We start from the raw sequence: 18,260 nt of genomic DNA on the forward strand, positions 1-18,260 counted from the left end.
AATTTACTGAGTTAGAAAACACAATGGGTTTATTCACCAACAGGAGAGAGAGAGAGAATCATTGTGTGGAATAACAATGGCCCAAAGTGCACAAAATGTTCGTTTATCATTATAAATGATATATATGCCTTCTCAGTCTAAATATTTATGCCCCAAATTCTAGATCCTGGGTTTAATTTTGTCAGATTCTTTTCATTGCTGGTAAAGTCAGGGGGGAAATGGCATATTCAAAAACTCAGAATGCCATATAGATCTTTCATTTTCTGGATTTTCCAGTTGTACAATTTCAGATTGTACCAGGCTGAATAATCAAAGTCTTCATGTGACTGCACTCCTTGATTTATCAGTATCCATGCTCACTGATTATCATTAAATTGTAAAGTGGTATGTTACCTTACATACATGGTACCACTTAATGAATCAAAATCTGAAATTTAGATAGGGCAAAGATAAATATTTGCTTCCCTTTAACCTTTATATATTTTGGAAATGCATGGGAACAACTCATTTCAAATTAACTTTCTAATAATGTTTAAGAAGAATACATCATTATGAACATCAATGTTGGTAAAGAATTATCAGTAACCACATTCATACACTTGTTGAATACGATAGCCCTAGAATAATACGAATAGATAAAATATTGTATCTACAAGAATGAGTGAGCAAACACACCATATACATAAATAAGAATTTTCAAAAATTACTTCATATCCAGGAGAAAAAAATCCTTGTTTTACTCACCTTGTTTTCATCACTGTCCATATCCTGGATTAAATTATCCAACTCCTAGATCCCAGCAAGAAAATAAAAATGGTGGAAAGATCATGAGATGAACTATGAAACATTGCTTACACTGATATGGTTGCTTATAGATTGCTTTCAATTAACCATAGAATCAAAGAAGCAATTATAAATGTAGTCCTACCCACTGAAAAAAATACAGTAAGCAGCTATTTCATTAGAAGCTTTTATTGGACTATGTGATCCAATTATGAGACTTAAAGGGATGCCCACAACTGCGGCATAAACATATATCCAACCCCTTTCCAAAATGAAGATATCGTAACTCTCCTCATTTAAGCACTAGATGGGGTGCTTGAGTATCCTGTTAGCAAATTGTAGGTTTAAGACATAAGGATGACATAACTCATTCATTGGCTATGAAAGAATCACTAGCAAAGTGGGACTTATGTTTGGCTTTTAAAATATTCAATAATAATGTAAGACAGAAGAAAAAACATCCGTGTCTCTTCCCTAACACTACAAGAAGTACAACTAGTCTTTCCCTTTTTATGTTAGTTTGTATTTTAATGTAAGATGTTAAAACCTAATAAAGATAATTTTTAATAAAAGAAGTCAATGTTACCTCAGCAGGGATAGAATCAAACTCATTCAAGCAACTGAGGATGACATTGTCCCCATCATTTTTATCTGCAGCACCAGATTCCTTGATACATTTAATGAGCTGCCTGATCTCACTGTAGGTCTGCTGCTTCACCAGCTGCCTAGCCACTTTATTGTATATAGCAGCAACATCCAGCTGGAAGTCCTAAGAAGATGGACAAAATATTACTTCGAGAACTATGATGTACTGTACATAGAAATAAGCTAGTTGATGTTTCAATCATTAAAAGGGACATACAAATAAAAACTGAAAGAATGATTTGGTTAACTTTTCTATACTGTATTTCCAAAAGACACCTGTTAAAGTTTTGAAAGGTTTTCTGATAAGGACAAAGGAAAAAAATGAGAAGAAATCAAGTTCTAGAACTTAATGGGAGGGATTAAAACCAAGTTAAAAGTAAAGAGAAGGAATATAAAATTGGTTTATTTGATCAATATTAAAATAGATATGTGGTTAATCCTGGTAACACTTAAATGGTCTTTTGCTGATAAAGAATGAATCATGAAGTTTTAAGATATTGTTTATAGTTAAGTGATAAGATATGAGAAGAGAGCTTTTGTTCTATTTTAAGAGAATGTGATAAATTACACTTGTGATGAAGGGGGAAGTTACTTCTTTATACATTTCTTTTTCTTTTCATTTTCTGCATTTTGTAATTTTTCTTTTCAACTTACACATATTCTACTTTATATTAGTTTCTATCTTTTCAACTGTAATATTTAATAAAAGTATTATTAAAAGTTCAAATAAATATCTAAAATTACATTAAAATAATGCAGTGGTTTGCTTGAACTATTTCAATGTCATGTGTAAAGAGTCAAAGTTTGATATAAAGCATCTTCATTCAATATACCTGCAGTATTCTAAATGAAATCCCAAATCCTTCTTCAATGTTTTTGCCTTCCAACATGACCTGATGAAAAATTGCAGCCGCAGAAAAAGAAACAAAAGGGAAAATTGAGTGACATATGTGAATGAAAAGCCATCAGGAGCTTTGGGTATAGCTCCTGAAATAACAATGTATTCTATTTTTTTTCCTGAATTTCAGCCATAGAATTGCCATGTTAAAACTACAGCGAAATGCTGCTTCTCTGTGTCACTGTTCTTTCAAATCAAAATTCACAATGAAAATGCTATGTGACTTTTTGGGTTAACTTCAATAAACAATCTACATGTTTTTGGTGTGGAGTTCACCAATCAGTTCAGTCTTCCATTTCAATTTGTAAAACCACACTAATAAATTTAAGTGGAATTCCATACCTTACAAGCAACCTCAATCTTCATTTGATTGTTTCCAAATAGGGTAGGCACAGGTAAATCACCTACAGATAAAGTTCCTGACTTTTCACAACGATGGAGGAATTTTGTTACTTCCATCTGAAGTTCAACTGTACTGATGTGCCTAATTTAGGGAAATATGTTTTAGTGCGTATTCTAATAAATAAATGCAGACAATTATTAAAATAACATCCAAAAGAAAAATTTTAGATGAAATTCAAAACACGAATTAGAAACCCTAATTAAAGTGGGCCATTCAGGTAAGTCTGTGTGCTCTTACAGAAAAGTCCTGAATTACATGTTATTACATTACTACTAAATAATTGAATAACAAATTGTTGGCTGATAAAAACGTTGCCCAACTTTTGTTTTATTAATACCTTGATACATCAGGAGCAGACATTTTCTTGCGAAAAGAGCATGCAAACTTTTTTCTTCCTGAACTTCTAGAAACTTCTTGAAGATAAACTTTAAGATGGTCCTTGACCTTTAAGAGCCATTTTTGCCTTTCTTTCAGCTCAGTGTAAGACTTTGCCTTGTCTGTGAAAAATCTAATGCAGGTCATAGCAGCACGGACTTGATCCTGGAAAACAGATAGGCTTCTGAACACAAATGAAGCTTTCAAATTATCTGATCAGTTGAGATAACATTTGAGCTGGTCTAATTCTGGTCTAATTCTGATTTTGGGGAGCCACTGCTTAACATATTTTACTGTACAGTAGAATCTGAACCTGCTCAGAAAACTCTGTGTATATTAGATACTTCATGCAATCCCCTGTCTCCATTGCAAATACTGAGAAAGAGGGAAGTGATACAAGAACTCTTCTTAACTCATTTATGCCTTTCCATCATTTTGTTCTTTCCAAAAAATCTATTTAAAGGGGAAAAATTCAACAAGACATCCAAAGGGGTGTAATTTGACTTTCATCATTTCAAACTCAAAGAATCCTCAAATATACAGGAATACGTATATGTGAACTTAGGTCAGAAGTCCACCATTTATAAATATCTTCACCACATATTAAACATTTCTGAGGCCATGAGACTAGCCTTTACATTTTTCTTCTGCAATTTTTCCCAAACCTGAGGTAACCCCGTCATCCACAGGTATTCTTTTTTTTTTTTAACTGGGAATAGCTTTGAAAAATTCTTCCAAATAAACAAAAGCATACCGGTATATCCTAAAAAAACTGATATGAAGTTCCCGTTTTCTACAAAAGAAGGTTGTTGTGAGGTTGGTTAGGCTGAGATAGACTGGCTCAAAGACACCTAACTGGCTTTCATGCCCAAGGATGATCTACTGTAGAACTACAGTCTCCTACGGTAGTTGCTAGGCCAGCAACTTAACTACTACAACAAACTGGCTAAGTACCACATTTTTGTGTGTAAAGTTCTCAGTAAATTTTTCAATGCTTATGTTATAGGAAGACATTTCAACTCTTACTTTCATAAACTGCTGCAGTTCATACAAGATATGGTAGTAATTCTTTTTCTGCAAGTGTTTGCAGGCTGCAATGAGATAGATACCCCAGCTCTCTAGTCCTGGATCTATGGTTTCCAGCAAGTTCTCCAACATGTGAAGTTTTCCACTTTTATAACTTGGGATAAAGATGCCTTCGATAAATACATCTGGTGGACTTTCCTTAAACAATAAAAAAATCAAACTGTTAAATCAGCTGGTACCATCTATGCAATTACTCTGAGAAGAAAAGCTTACGTGATCAGAATGTAGTTAGTTATATACTGCTATAAAAAAGAACTTTATTTTTCTCACTATCAAAATGTTTTTTTATGTGAAAGCGAGCACAGCCACTGCTGAAACATTCCCAATTCAACAGAACCTTGGATTCTAAACAACCAATGAGTAAGTGTAATCCCAGGATATCTGCCGAGCATCAGGCAAGGGAAACCTAAGAGAGGCAAGCTAAACTGAACCTTCTCTTGGTACTCTGTGAATAGTTTCTGAAGAATCTGCAGTTCTAACAGTGAAAAATGAACTTCTCGGGTGATATGTCTCTGAGCACTCTTTTTGTTACCTATTATGTATCTGCTTATAGCCTCAGCCACCCTTTAGAGGGAGAGATATTTTTATGAAGTGATAGGTTCTCTCTAAGAAAGAAAGTAAATTGTCAGGCCTGGAAGCCATCTTTTGCATTGGGCCTTCAGGTCTGCCACATTCAAGTTGTGGGGAAATGGGAGGGGGGATGATATGGAGTGTGGGAGGTAAGATAGTCACAATAACATTCCTTTCTCAGAGAGTCAAGGACATTTTGCCCTGCACCTGGAGGGCGTGGCTGGGAGGCATCCCCAGTTGGGACGGTGTCTGATTGGACCATGTGATGGACATGTGGGTGCTGGGTAAGGGCTTGGACTTCCTTTTGGGTGGGGAAAACCTGGAAGTTTCCAGATTCGGATTTTCCCAGATGTGCCACTACGACACCTCTAGTAAAATGGAACTTTGAGGAACTTCAAGCCTCGGAGTCTTCTTTCGTTTCAAGGGGTGTTATTTGAAACCCTGACATAAATTGTAGGGTTTATTCCTAGATAATGACAACAAAATAACAAACAAGGTTCTCTATGTTCTATGTTCGAAGGTTCCAACAGTGACTAAGATACTTATAATTGTGGAAGAATTGCCTCCCACCATTTGCTGGTATAATGGTATAATGGTAACTACATTTTATTGACAGCTTTTTTATATAGACTAGATCAGTGATGGTGAACCTTATTTGGCTCGCGTACCATAAATGGGGGGAGCGCAGGGGGGTCATGTGCGGGCATGCCACACCCATAATGCAATGCGCGACACCCCCCCCAGTGTGCATGCGCACACTACAGGCGCGACCCCCATTTTTTCCATGCAAATTTCGCCCTCCCCTGGCTCCAGAGGCTTTATAGGAGCCTGGGGAGGGTGAAAACAGCCTCCCCCGCCCCCCCAGAAGCCCTCCGGAGGCTTCAGGGACCTTCCGGAGGCTTCCCTGAAGCCTCCGGAGCAGTCAAAATGAGCCTCCGAGCAAACCGGAAGTGACTTCCAGTTTGCTCGGAGGGTCGTTTGGAGCACTCCAAAGCTTCAGGGACCTTCCGAACGCTTCCCTGAAGTCTTCGGAGCAGTCAAAATGAACCTCCGAGCAAACCGGAAGTAATGTCCGGTTTGCTCGGAGGGTCGTTTTGAGTGCTCCGAAGGCTTCAGGGACCTTCAGGACGCTTCCCTAAAGCCTCCGGAGCAGTCAAAACGAACCTCTGAGCAAACCGGAAGTCCGTTCCCGAACTTCTGGTTTGCCCGTAGGGCTGGTTTTTTGCGCTCTGGAGGCTTCAGGGTAGCTCATGAAGCCTCCGGAGGGCCTCCAGGGGGGCAGAGGAGGCTCTTTTCGCCCTCCCCAGGCTCCTATAAAGCCTCTGGACCCTGGGGAGGGCGAAAAATGCCTTTAAAAAAGGGTGAACTCAGCTGGCCAGCGCGCACATGTGCGCTGCCCAGCTAACAGGGCAGCGCCTTGCGTGCCCTCACAAATGGCTCCGTGTGCCACCTGTGGCACACGTGCCATAGGTTTGCCATCACTGGACTAGATGAAGCAAACAATATGAACCACAGGAAAGTTAAAACTATTTTTATTGAGTTTGGATACATCAACTTGCAAGTCTGATTCTTGCAAGTTGCAACTCCTCCTGCTTATAGTTTGGTGACTTAGTGAGGTAGCTGCCTGAGCTGCATTCAAATGTCATCTCATTATGCACTTGAAGAAGGCTTTAGCTTCTTCTGCCTAAGCCTTGAGGTTGCCATAAAAACAGGAATCTTATCGGGGAAGAAATTTCCAGAAGATTCAACAACAACAAACTAAATCAATCAATTTTATCCTTCTAATAGTATTCTTTATTCTATTCTCCAACACGCTTTAACAGCTAGATCAGAGAAATCACAACAGGTAATACATTCAACACTAAGGTAAAGGACAGCTCCTACCAAGTAGTTTCTTAATTCAAAATACTCATTCAGACAAGCTTTTTAGAGATCATCTAAGAGTTTAAATTTACACATGCATAGGACACCTGAATTACATCGAAACATACAGGTTTTAGTTCAAGGAAAAGTGATATCATCCAAAGAACACTTTTATATCAATGAAGATTTGGGCAAACAAAAAGTTGGATTAAAATGCATATTTTTTGTTATTTTATTTATTTTCAGTTTTCTTGTCATTTAGGTTGGTGTTTTAACAGGGGATACTTTAATTGTTTAATGATAGCTGTAATTGAAATTTTTAAGAGGTATTTTGATTAAGTTCAATAAATTAATAAATGAATGAACAAACAGACTTGACTTGCCATCAAGTCTCTCCCCCATTCCCAAGGACTATTCTCCAAGAAAAATTGCAAGGGTTAACAAAAACAAGTTTATAACCAACAGAATATGAAAGTTATGAAACATGCTTTGGTCAACTTACAGGCATGCACTTTATTTTCCAAGTCCTTAATCAGATTCCAGTAGAATGGAGTTTCCCTACCTTATTTAACAAATGCAGCAGAGCTTCCCGCATACAGTCATGCCTCATATAAAAACTAATGATTGCTAGATTGGTGCCATAATTGTGCAAGTAGAAAAGGCATTCCTGATAATAGCTGTTGTGTTGCATCTTCCCCTCTGGTGTCATCTCTAGAGACAGGCTTCGTGTCCTCAGTATCGCCTCCAGTTCTTTCAGAGTGGCAAAATAGTCATCATCCTGCTATTAAGGGAGAGAATCAGAAGTCACAGGCTGAACTCAGAGCGTTTATCGACAGAACCCTCAAAAGCATTTTTCTCCTTGTGGAAACGGGCCACGTTACCCCACACAACTGCTATTCTAAAAAAAATATAGAGATTTTGAAACCGTTTGTGAAACAGAACAGAAACTTTATGAGGAAAAAAGGGAGGAAGTGATTTCCTCCTTCCCAAATCTTCCTGAATGGGAGATTTCTAGTTACTCTTCTCTTAGGCGGGAAATCTGTCATACTTTGACAAAATGTGTTACATGCTGTGAGGACAGAGGAGGCGTGGAGCGGCTGAGGTAAATTAGAACAGCTTTTATTAACAGAACGAGAGTCAACGGTTACTATTTACAATCGCACCTTGCCCTGCTTGACAGCTATTTATACTAGAGCTGCCAAGCAGGGCAACCAATAGAATCAACGCGCTCAGCCAGCTGCGCCTTAGCCAGCTGTGCCTTAGCCAATCAGGCGCGGCTCAGCAGTTGCCGGCTGTCAGGACTTCAGATCGTTCACAAGTCAAGGGCATAACAAAATGGCAGGTTTTAGTAATGAACCATATCTTGTTTTTATATTCAAGCACACATTTTACTGCAATCAATCAGCTATACAGCTAATTAAAACAAACATCCCAAGACAATTTATTAATTCTTTTAATCACAGCTTTCTTCAAATAGTTCATAGAAACACACACAAATACAGAGTCATTGTCCTGTCTTTTATCCTAACAACCCAGCGAAGACTAGGTTATTCAATGCCCCCAGTATTCAATGCCTTCAGCAGGAGTACAGCCTTACCACTGAAAGAATTGGTTTCACTGTGGTTTCTAGATACTGAACCACTTCTTGGACCAGACGGGAACCCAAACTGAGTTGATTCAAATCAAGAGGGGATTTTAAGCATCGACTGAACTTCTCTCTGGCAGCAGTCAGGTTTCCAGCTTTAAGACAAGCCATGCCCCATGCATGCCATGCTCCACCGGGATCCAGACCAGTCTTAGTAGAAACCTAAAAACCAGGTTACCACAAAGAATTAAGATTTTTTTTTAAAGATTCATTCTTACTATAGCTAAATTATTTAAAAAATATAGGTTTGCTATAGTTATTTAAAAAATATAGACCAAGATAACTAAAAAAGGCATTTCATAAGTACTGTTCATATGCATCAGAGGTTTATACCACTATGGATATAACAAAAGCCTACTGACTATCATTAGAATTACTGTTTGCCTAACAAACGTTAGAAATATACACTTTTCTCTAAAAAGAAGAAAATCACACTGAGAATTTCTGTTCAGAATATAAGAGTTCCTTTTTATCAAAGAATCATTTATTTTACTGAAACTCAGATGGCAGAATACCTTTTTCAATTCCTTAAAAAATGAGTAACTTTTTAAATAGCATTAGAGGTAAGTCACAGTTTATAGGAAAAAAACTGTAGCTTAGAGGCTGAGCAAACCCCAAATTCAACTTTTAGCATGTTAAGGTAGAGGGTTCTGCAACAAGCTCCAAATATTTCTGATAATTAGTAAAGAAAATACAAATTAAATGAACCACTAGTAGGGTAAGAAATACAATTAAGCATGATTATCTACAACATTAACAGTGGAAATCATAGCACAGCCTTCTCCAGTCAGAATTAAAAGGACACCAGATTGGGAAAGGCTAGTCTAGAAAGTTAACTACCACTACGATGGCAAAGTTTTCAGCTACTCAAGTAACTGAGTATAAATGATTATAAAGGAAGCTGATTAATAAATTATACCTGAATAGGAATAGCATGGTATCAGAAATTCAATCTTAGGTAGCTTTTTCAAATATTGAGGAGATGGCAGATAATTTACAATTTAAGATACATAGCTCACTCTTAGCAGCAAAAGTGACATTTAATACATGTTACATTTTATAATGGTACAATGAATGTCTTAAAGAACTTACAGATCCAATAATTAAAAATAATATTTGATCAATTAATTATATTTGATTAATCTATTTATTACTTTGTAGTAATAATTAGATTTTTCTTAATCTAGAATCAAAACCAAAAAAGATTTCCAAGGTTGAAAACTTAACTCAAAATCTTTGATAAGAAAGAGAATGAAGATAAAAAATTTTTCCATAGAGGTGCCTTCCCACTAAAGACAGGAGTGTATTAAGGAATCCACAGGCTATACTTCACAATTACATCATTCTTATAGTGTTACCTCTACAGACAGTTGATAGTATTCTGCTTGCAAGAGTTGATTTCTTAACCTACTAACTGCTGCAGGCTCTAATATCCGATCCAGAGATGGAACATGACGATAAGCAGCAGCTACTAAAATATTCAACACATCCACCTTGCTGAGGTAACTGTTGTGGGAAGAAAAAAGCAAAACAAATGAAATGCATTTGATTCATTTTACTCAGTTTGGTTCTTGAAAGCTTCAAATGTATTTTAATTTCAAGAGGAAACTTGCAACTCAGAGGAGGCAAAGGATCAATCATACTATTTTTTTCTTCTTTTCAGGTTGTCTGATAAAAACAGCTCACAGTTTATCCAAAATAACACACAATTAGGGCAAAATCACATTTTGATTTTATTCTTGGGAGAAGAAACCCCAGCTGCAACATTTTCTTTCATATTGGCTAATTTTGAGGCAATAAGGCATTAAGATTTCTTCTTAAGACTAAATATAACAGGGTCCATTTTATAAGCTGCGTAGATGGTTCAGTTATGTATCTGTTCAACATTATGTGCTAAAAGTCCAGGGTAGTTAATAGCAACTGAATTGGCTGAAAGTGAGCAAGTCAGTGTATTGTTTTCTTCTCTGTTCAAAAGTTTGCACAAATATATTCTGTCACATGGCAAGGCAGGTTTGGACATTCTTAAAGTATGTAAGTCATAAACTCTGCACATAATCCCTCAAATATAATAAACAGCATAAAAGATACAAGGGCATTATTTGTGAGCTTGCTTGTGATTTATCTTGCAAAACTCTACAAAAAGATTAATTGGAGACAAATCATTGCAATGGAAAGATTTTTCAGGAGGCCTACTGACATCTTACCTGTCACAAAGAGCTAACTCCTGGCTCCTCCCAGCTTTTACAAACATCATTTTGGCACTGAAAAGCAACTGTTTCATGATGTCTATGAGGAGACCAGCATCCACTTCAGGGTTTGCCAGGCTCCGAGACAATTTGCAGCAATAGTCTATCAACTGCTGACCACAGGCAATGCTGTCAGAATGAAGTTTGAAGATGGCAATACACAAGGATGCACTAGGAGCCTGAATATTAGAAGAGGGAAAGAAATAAAGAAAAGAAAAAAGAATGAAAGTGTGACTGTCTCTGTTGGTGGATGAGGCCAAAAGAGCTCCATATAGGTTAGGTGAAATAAGTCATGAGACAAAGCCCAACACAGTTACAGAATATTCTCTACTTTAAAAGGCAAGGAAGTAATAATTCTTCACTCTAGTTTCAGAGAGATGGTCTCTTTTGTCTATCATCCATCCATCCAGTTTACTCCCACTTCAGTTCACAGGGACTTTAAGACAGTTTACAAAAATTAAAACATAACAAAGCAATAATCAACAATATTCAACTATTCTGCAATGCAATAATCTAGAGATCTGGCAAATCCATTGTCCACTGCTTGAAAGTTACTGTTTCAGTAATTTTCTAAAACCTCAGTAATGTCTCTTGGTCTTTTCTGCCTGTCCTAGGAGACCACAGGAAAGACAATTTAGGAGAAGTTACTTACCTGTTCATAAAAGAATTCGCTGCGCACCATTTTATTGTCTTCTTCCATCAAAGAAAGCTGCCATTCAAATTCTGCTGGCTTTGGTATTTGTACCACTGCAGAGTAATCTGAGCATTCATTATCAGAAGATACAACTGCTATGAAGAACAACAAAAAACACACTTTAAGAGGAACTAAGTTTAAAAAACCACATTTCACAAATAGCTCAACGATTTGGAGGAAGAATACACCTTGATAGGAAAGTAACTCGGCATATGGTCTTTAATTCCTTAAACATTAAACTTATATATTTATTCACATATTGCAAAGGACATTTTTTTCTTATTGCATGTTTCCAAAAACTCCCCCGATCCCTCTACATAGTCTGCCTTTAAAAATATCTGACTTTGACATAGCATTGTATTTCTCATGTCATTGCAGGAATAAAATACTCAGAGAGACATGATGGCTAAATTCCTAGCAGGTTTTTTTTTACTTCATTCCTGTCACTACTAATGTAGTGACAAAAATGCTATCCATTGCTATTTCTCTTGAATTTATTCTGATATTTTCTTGCACTGTTTTGTTTCTGGCAGCCTTGAAACGTTTGCAAAATTGTAGTATTTATTTGGTTAGTGGTCTCTTTTCAAAAAGTATTTTTAGATTAAAGGATTTTTAACCAAGCGTAAAGAATCATAGCTCAGCTTTCTGATCTTGAAATATTTTTAGGAGGCAGCTAGTTTAATTAATATTTTCATCTGTGTTATTAGTCCTGCAGCAACACAGACTGGAAGGTTTACAATTCTACTACAATTGAATTTTGGATTTCTCGTTAAAATGAAACAAGGTTTTTCTTGCATCTTTTTTTTTTTTTGAGGTTACCTATAGGCATGTGCTAGAAAGAGATCAGATTTATGAACATGGCCTATTATGTGTTCTTACCTTCTTGATTCTGATCCTCTTCATTGGAACTATTAAAAAGAAAAGAAAGATGCTTCACATCCATTCTAATAAGTTTGAAAAATTTATAAAATTTGAATATTGCAGCTAATAAAATTAAACCACATGTTTTTCTTACAAACTGGTTCCTTCACTAAAAAAAAGCCCTAGTCATGAAGACTATATAAAGCCCATCAACAAAGCAGCTCTCCTGGAAGCAGCATAGTGATTGTTTGAAGATTATCCTCTAGCTGTATGCAGAACCACTACTAGGGAAGCCAAGCACATGTATCTCTTTTAATTGTTTGCATTGTCCTACTGTGTTTCCCCGAAAATACAACAGGGTCTTATATTTTTTTTGACCCACGAAATATGGCCTTGGGCTTATTAAAGGGGAGGGCTTATTGTTTTTGGGTTGCCAGGCGGCTGCTCCTTTGCGACCCGGCTCCCGAAGAGCCGGGCACAGCGTCAGGGTCGAATGGCTGTATTGCGCTGAGGCAGCAGCAACACAGCAACCATAAGGTGACCACGCTCGCGAGCAGCCGCCCAGCAACCCCCTTTTCCAGCCGGGCACAGCGCCGCTGACTGATCTAGCGGTACCCGGAAGGCACCAAGCAACGCGAGCGCCTGTTCGCTGCCCTCTGCCTCCCGCGGCTCGACACCTTCGGAATGCCCCTAGGTGAGTGAATGGGGCTCTGTATGGCTGGAGAGGGGGGTTGCGTGAGCAGCTATTCCGCTCCCCGCTCGCACGACTCGTAGGCTCACGATGCCCTTGGCTAACTCTATAGTACCTGCAGAGCCAGGGCATCTCCGCTGCTGGGTTTTTTTTCCGGCTTTCAAAGCACGGAGGACGGATGCCGCTCTGAAAGTACGCTCTATGGTAGCGTACAATCATAGAGCGTACTCTCAGAGCGGTATCCTACCTCCGTGCTTTGGAATCCGCAACGGAGGATGGATGCCGCTCTGGGAGTACGTTCTATGGTTGTACACTGCAGCCCACAACCATAGAACGTGCCCGGCTGGAAAGGGGGGTTGCTGGGTGGCTGCTCGCGAGCGTGATCACCTTATGGCTGCTGTGTTGCTGTTGCGACAGTGCAACACAGCCATTCGACCCTGAGGCTGTGCCCGGCTCTTCGGGAGCCCGCTTGCAAGAGAGCAGCTGCCTGGCAACCCCCCCCCTTCAGCTGGGCACAGCGCCACTGACCGACCTAGCAGTACCCCAAAAGCACCAAGTAATGTGAGCGCCTTTGCCCCCCACTTCGTTCCCGCGGCTTGACACCTTCGGGATACTGCTAGGTTGGCGAGCGGTGCTCTGGCCAAAGCGGGGGATTGTCCAGGGGGCTTATTTTTGGGGGTGGCCTTATATTTTTGCCCATGCGAAAAATGTGGCAAGGCTTTAGTTTCAGGACAGGTCGTATTTTCGGGGAAACACGGTACTAATAGTTTCTTCTTAAGTAGAAGGGGAAATGTCTGCAAGTTTGTTCACAGTAATCAGCTAATTAACTTCATACTATAATTCAATTTGCCTCAAGCTGAATAATTACTGTAAAGATGTTTCAGGGCAGATATGTACTTCCACTTGTGTAGTACTACTGTTATAATATTTTCAACATTGTTTTATGAATTAATCTTGTTAATTTGTAGTTTTATGTCAACTCAAATTGTCTTAGAAAAGGCAAGATAAGATTTGTACATACATAAATGTATGCTGGGAAGAAGAGATCTCTTTTCATGATTCTAACATACTATCAGTAGCCTCCTAAAAAAAGCCTCTAACATGTTCATTCTTCTTCTCTGCCAAGCTCTTAAACAATGCCATTTCATTCATGAACTATCAGAATCAACATTCACAAACAAAACAAAGCAAAAAAGGAAAAATGTGAAGAGGTATGTTCCCTGTCAGGGGAAGATTTATTTCACCCTGAACTAGACGAGGTCTTAGATCGGGGCTGTTTCCAACAGCATATTCTTTAAGGTGCGAAGAAAAAGAAATAGACATTCTGGAGAAACATATTCTAATTAATAAACAAACTTTAATACAAAAATAATAAATGGAAATAAAACAAATCTAACTAATTGTTACATTTTGATAAAAGAGTTCCGTCTCCCAGTTTTCCTGGCAGACGGACAAAGATCAGAAGTAGCTCTCTGGAATGTGTGAAGCATGCGCAGTACATCAATGTCAGATAAGAACTTTTATGACCTGCGCAATAACTCTTTTAGTTTAACTATTTAGTGTCAATTCAGTCAGTTCAGGCTAGCAAACAATTTTAACGCAGTGACATTCCCGCACAAAATGTAACCATTAAAAAAGTAAAAAAGAAAGCTAATTTTTATAGACAACAATAATATATTCATTTAATACAGGTCCATCTGTCCCCCCCCCAAAATAACCTGGTGCCTTATAAACTAAAGTCTGAAGAATCCCTTGTCACTATAGTCATCAGGAATTATGGAATCTGAAGTAAAACTGCTTCTCACACAAAAAACTATTATTTCAAAGAAAAGAAGGTTGTGAAAAAAATTCTTTACACACATTTCTGAGTCTTGGGATGTAGTTGTTGCGTATTCCTTGTTGAAATAACTGTAGCACTGATCACACACACGAGCTGGGTTTTCCTTACAAGCTTCCACAACCATGCTCTTGGTAGAACAGGATCTGCACACCAGCCGCCCACAACGTCTGCAGTGATGCCTTCTATTAAACTGAGGCATAAAAAAAAGAAGACATTTGAATGAGCAACAGCATTCCTGCAGTTACTGTTTAATCCACCCAAGAAATCTAATCTTGGGATTTTTTGTAAGCAGTGAACAATTTGACTGAGCAGTGCTAAATAAAGTTCTCCAAAGAGATTAGATAAATACTCATTCAAGAGCTTTTGTTATACCCAGTTCTGGAATTCAATTACCATTGTAAAGTGTTCTGTTTTGCAAACCATGCATGTGTCTTCTGTGTCATCTGGGATCCACTGCTGTTTGGGTGGGGGCTTCTCTGGTGGCACAAAGTCCTGAGCACAGGCAGCTTGCTGGAGGCTTTTCTCTTTTGGGTTGGAAGCATGTGTTGTATCTAAAAGATACAGAAGAAGCAAACCAGAGCCAATGTACAACTGAATTGCTGCTATCAAAAGGACCAGATAATGCACTGGGTGTTCTATTGCAGAAGATATCATCTTTTAAAAATCTGTTCCTCATTATTACTAACGGAAAGAAGGTTCAGCTCTCCAGTTATATAAGATTGTCTTGCAGACAATATATACAAATATATGCTCCATCAGCATAGCATTCACATTTATTTGAACGGAAGAGTAGGTTTTCATCCAAATCAAGAATGTCTAAAAATCACAGGAAAAATGACAATAGAAGCAAACTATTTTTTTTCTCCCTAAACATTCCTTTTTGGAGAGTTTTACATTAAGGGGAAATTTGCATTGATTCATCTAGCTTTTAAGAAAAGAAAATGCATGTTCGCATATGTACAGAAAACTCATACTCAATACTGGCATATTGGAAAATGTTTCTCTTTGTCTTCAACAAAACTAGGGAAACTGTAATATTAATTTGTCATCAAGGTTTTGCTTGGAAACAACCCAACTGATACTTGGGGAATTATATGTTAACATTTAGATGAAAAGTACAGGCTTCCCTGAAAAACAGATACCTTTAAGTGCAGCTATAGTTGTTATTTACTGCGCGGGAAATTAAGAAATGTACCAAGAATTAAAAATAGTTTCAGATGAGTTACAAGCTACTTAGATTACATCATGAAAAGAAAATGGACTTGTTGCCTTTTGAATAGCAAAGCTGAACAATTGCAATGATCCATGGAAATTCTCAATTATCCAGGCCACGGTTGACCTTTGGGATAAACAACTGCAACTTTATATATATAAGAAATAACACTAACAGTTTTTTTATTTATTATATTGCTGCTGTTTTATTGAATTTAAATACTGGCAGACTCCGGATCAATTCTGGGTGGATCACAATATAGCAAGATAAAATAACCATGCAGTAAAATACAGAGAACAGAAAACAAGCTAGTGAATTCAACCAACATCAAAGACAAATAGAAATATATCCATCAAGTGGCTCCAAATACTTTAACCCAAGGCCTGAGAGAACAGCCAGGTCCATAAGGCCTTGGGATAGCAGCACCACTTTGTATAAATTGCTATATTTTTTTCCTCCACAGTCATAAAAGCAATTCGAAATTGAAAAAAAAAAATGAAAAAAAGAGAAAGAAAAGAGTTTGGGTGTTAAATCTTTCTCTCACCAGGAGAACTAGCTGGAAAAGGCTCTGTTGACTCTGACTTAGATAAGGTGTCAGATTCAGATCCCGGACATAAATTCTCTTGCATCAGAATAAGAGAATCTAAGACAGAAAGAAAATGCTGTTAAGAAACTGAGCAATTTATATTTATCAGTAAAGATTAGATAAACTGGGTCAAAAAACAATTGTTCAAACTTGTTCAAAAACTCAGGTGACAGAAGTGACAAAAGATTTTGTACAGGCTGCAGATGATTTATTATCACTTCTTTCTGTGAACACATTGGCACACATTAAAATATAAAATTCTGATGCCTGCATTCAAAAGAATATAAATGTATAACCATACACATACATGCGCGCGCACACATATATATGCTATACAGACATGCACATACATGTGTGAGCACACACACACAAATAATTCATCAAATCTATGGTTCAGATCTGTCTCCAAGTAATAAGAGGAAAATTGATGTGTGGGGATTTGTATATACTTTTTACGTATTAGTTCCTAAACATTCTTTAGTTTGAACTTCTTTTGCTTTATAAATGCAGGCGTTGCTATATAAGGAGCAGTAGCAACAGTGACTTCTGTTGTAATAAAGTTAGCTTTTCAAAGAACATGAGATAGAAGAAGTATTAGCTTCCATATCAGGCCCCAGCACCTATTACAACTTTCTCAATTTTTCAAGTAGCTCAACTCTCATAATTTATGTGCTACTTAATTACTGTTGAGAGTTTTGAGAGTTTTGTGTGATGAAGCCCATACAATTCACAAGGTTTTGATATTGAGTTAAGTGGCTCTAAGCTATGACAGTTAACGAGCACGTAGACCAATTGTTTTCCCACACGAGTCACATTTTTAGGATGACTATCTTTGGGATTAACGTGAGGTGGGGAGGAATCTAAGTGAAGAGAAAAGTCTGACTCATTTAACTTTCTGCAATACAAATGAAACAGAAAATTTGGAAAAATGAACCATGAGTATGGGAGAAACACAAATGTGGTACTCTCTGTTTACTCTCTTTATACGTTAACCGTTCTGAAAATATTTTATGATAGACTGAAAAGCTATCTGTGGTTTTCCGGTGGAGCCAAAAAAACCATGGTTTTTTCACCATCACCGATGGGAGATTTTCAAAACATAGTCACCTGATCTCTTCTCTCTTAGAGAAAATGGAAAGTCAAGAGCTTTCCCAGCATAGCTGGATAGCAATGCATCAATGTCTCCTGTGCTGAAGCCTATCTTCTGACCAACCAAGAGCTGGTGCAACATCTGCACAGCCACAGCTGCCCAATCCACTTTCATGTTCATCAATAACTGTTCCAGCATGAGCAGAGGCTTGCAGGAGAGGTGGGAATAGTTAGATCGAGAAGGCTCAGGAAGAGTCAGCAGTACCTTGAAAAAGGAGAGAAAGGAATACAGTATCTTGACCTACTGAGAAAAGAACTTGCAACTCAAGAGTAGAAAACAACAGTCTTGCAGCTAGTTCTTGAAATCGTCTCTGCTACTTACCTTGGATCCCACGTAAAGAGCTTGAATTTCATTCTGGCGCATAACTGTCAGGTGCTGGTTGAAGTATGTTGTGAGATAATCCGCAAGGAAATGAGAAGCTGCTAAGCTAGGATATTTATCAAGACACCGTTCACTTATGACAAACTGAATATCTGGATCATCTATCCTTTGCAAGAGCTGCAAAAAATTTACATACATATACACTTTATATAGATTTTAATGGATTGTATTAGTTAGAACAATTAATCAGTGGAACAACTTGCCTTCAGAAGTTGTGGAACATTTTAAGAAGATGTTGGATAACCATTTACCTGAAATGGTGTAGGGTTTCCTGCCTAAGCAGGGGGTTGGACTAGAAGACCTCCAAGGTCCCTTCCAACTCTGTCTATT

At 37.9% G+C, this 18,260-nt stretch overlaps 1 protein-coding gene across 3 annotated transcripts in view; it reads right to left on the minus strand.

Moving 5' to 3' along the window:
* The window catches only part of ZFYVE26 (zinc finger FYVE-type containing 26), a 53,765-nt gene that overhangs the window by 3,623 nt on the left and 31,882 nt on the right, over nt 1–18,260 (minus strand). For 2 of the 3 annotated variants that reach the window (XM_081955184.1, XM_081955183.1), the window contains 17 exons: nt 17,871–18,047; nt 17,507–17,753; nt 16,358–16,456; nt 14,994–15,151; nt 14,621–14,790; nt 12,088–12,116; nt 11,167–11,303; nt 10,473–10,693; nt 9,627–9,774; nt 8,221–8,430; nt 7,186–7,404; nt 4,131–4,328; nt 3,067–3,269; nt 2,669–2,810; nt 2,262–2,321; nt 1,370–1,552; nt 745–789 (listed from right to left, as the gene is read on the minus strand). In XM_081955184.1, the coding sequence (XP_081811310.1) occupies nt 745–789; nt 1,370–1,552; nt 2,262–2,321; nt 2,669–2,810; nt 3,067–3,269; nt 4,131–4,328; nt 7,186–7,404; nt 8,221–8,430; nt 9,627–9,774; nt 10,473–10,693; nt 11,167–11,303; nt 12,088–12,116; nt 14,621–14,790; nt 14,994–15,151; nt 16,358–16,456; nt 17,507–17,753; nt 17,871–18,047 (2,646 nt within the window). The remainder of the gene's footprint in view (nt 1–744; nt 790–1,369; nt 1,553–2,261; nt 2,322–2,668; nt 2,811–3,066; nt 3,270–4,130; nt 4,329–7,185; nt 7,405–8,220; nt 8,431–9,626; nt 9,775–10,472; nt 10,694–11,166; nt 11,304–12,087; nt 12,117–14,620; nt 14,791–14,993; nt 15,152–16,357; nt 16,457–17,506; nt 17,754–17,870; nt 18,048–18,260) is intronic. The other variant, XM_081955185.1, reaches the window with a different exon arrangement.

This window comes from Natrix helvetica, assembly GCF_964273705.1.
Source record: "Natrix helvetica genome assembly, chromosome: 1".
Classification (NCBI taxonomy): domain Eukaryota; kingdom Metazoa; phylum Chordata; class Lepidosauria; order Squamata; family Natricidae; genus Natrix; species Natrix helvetica.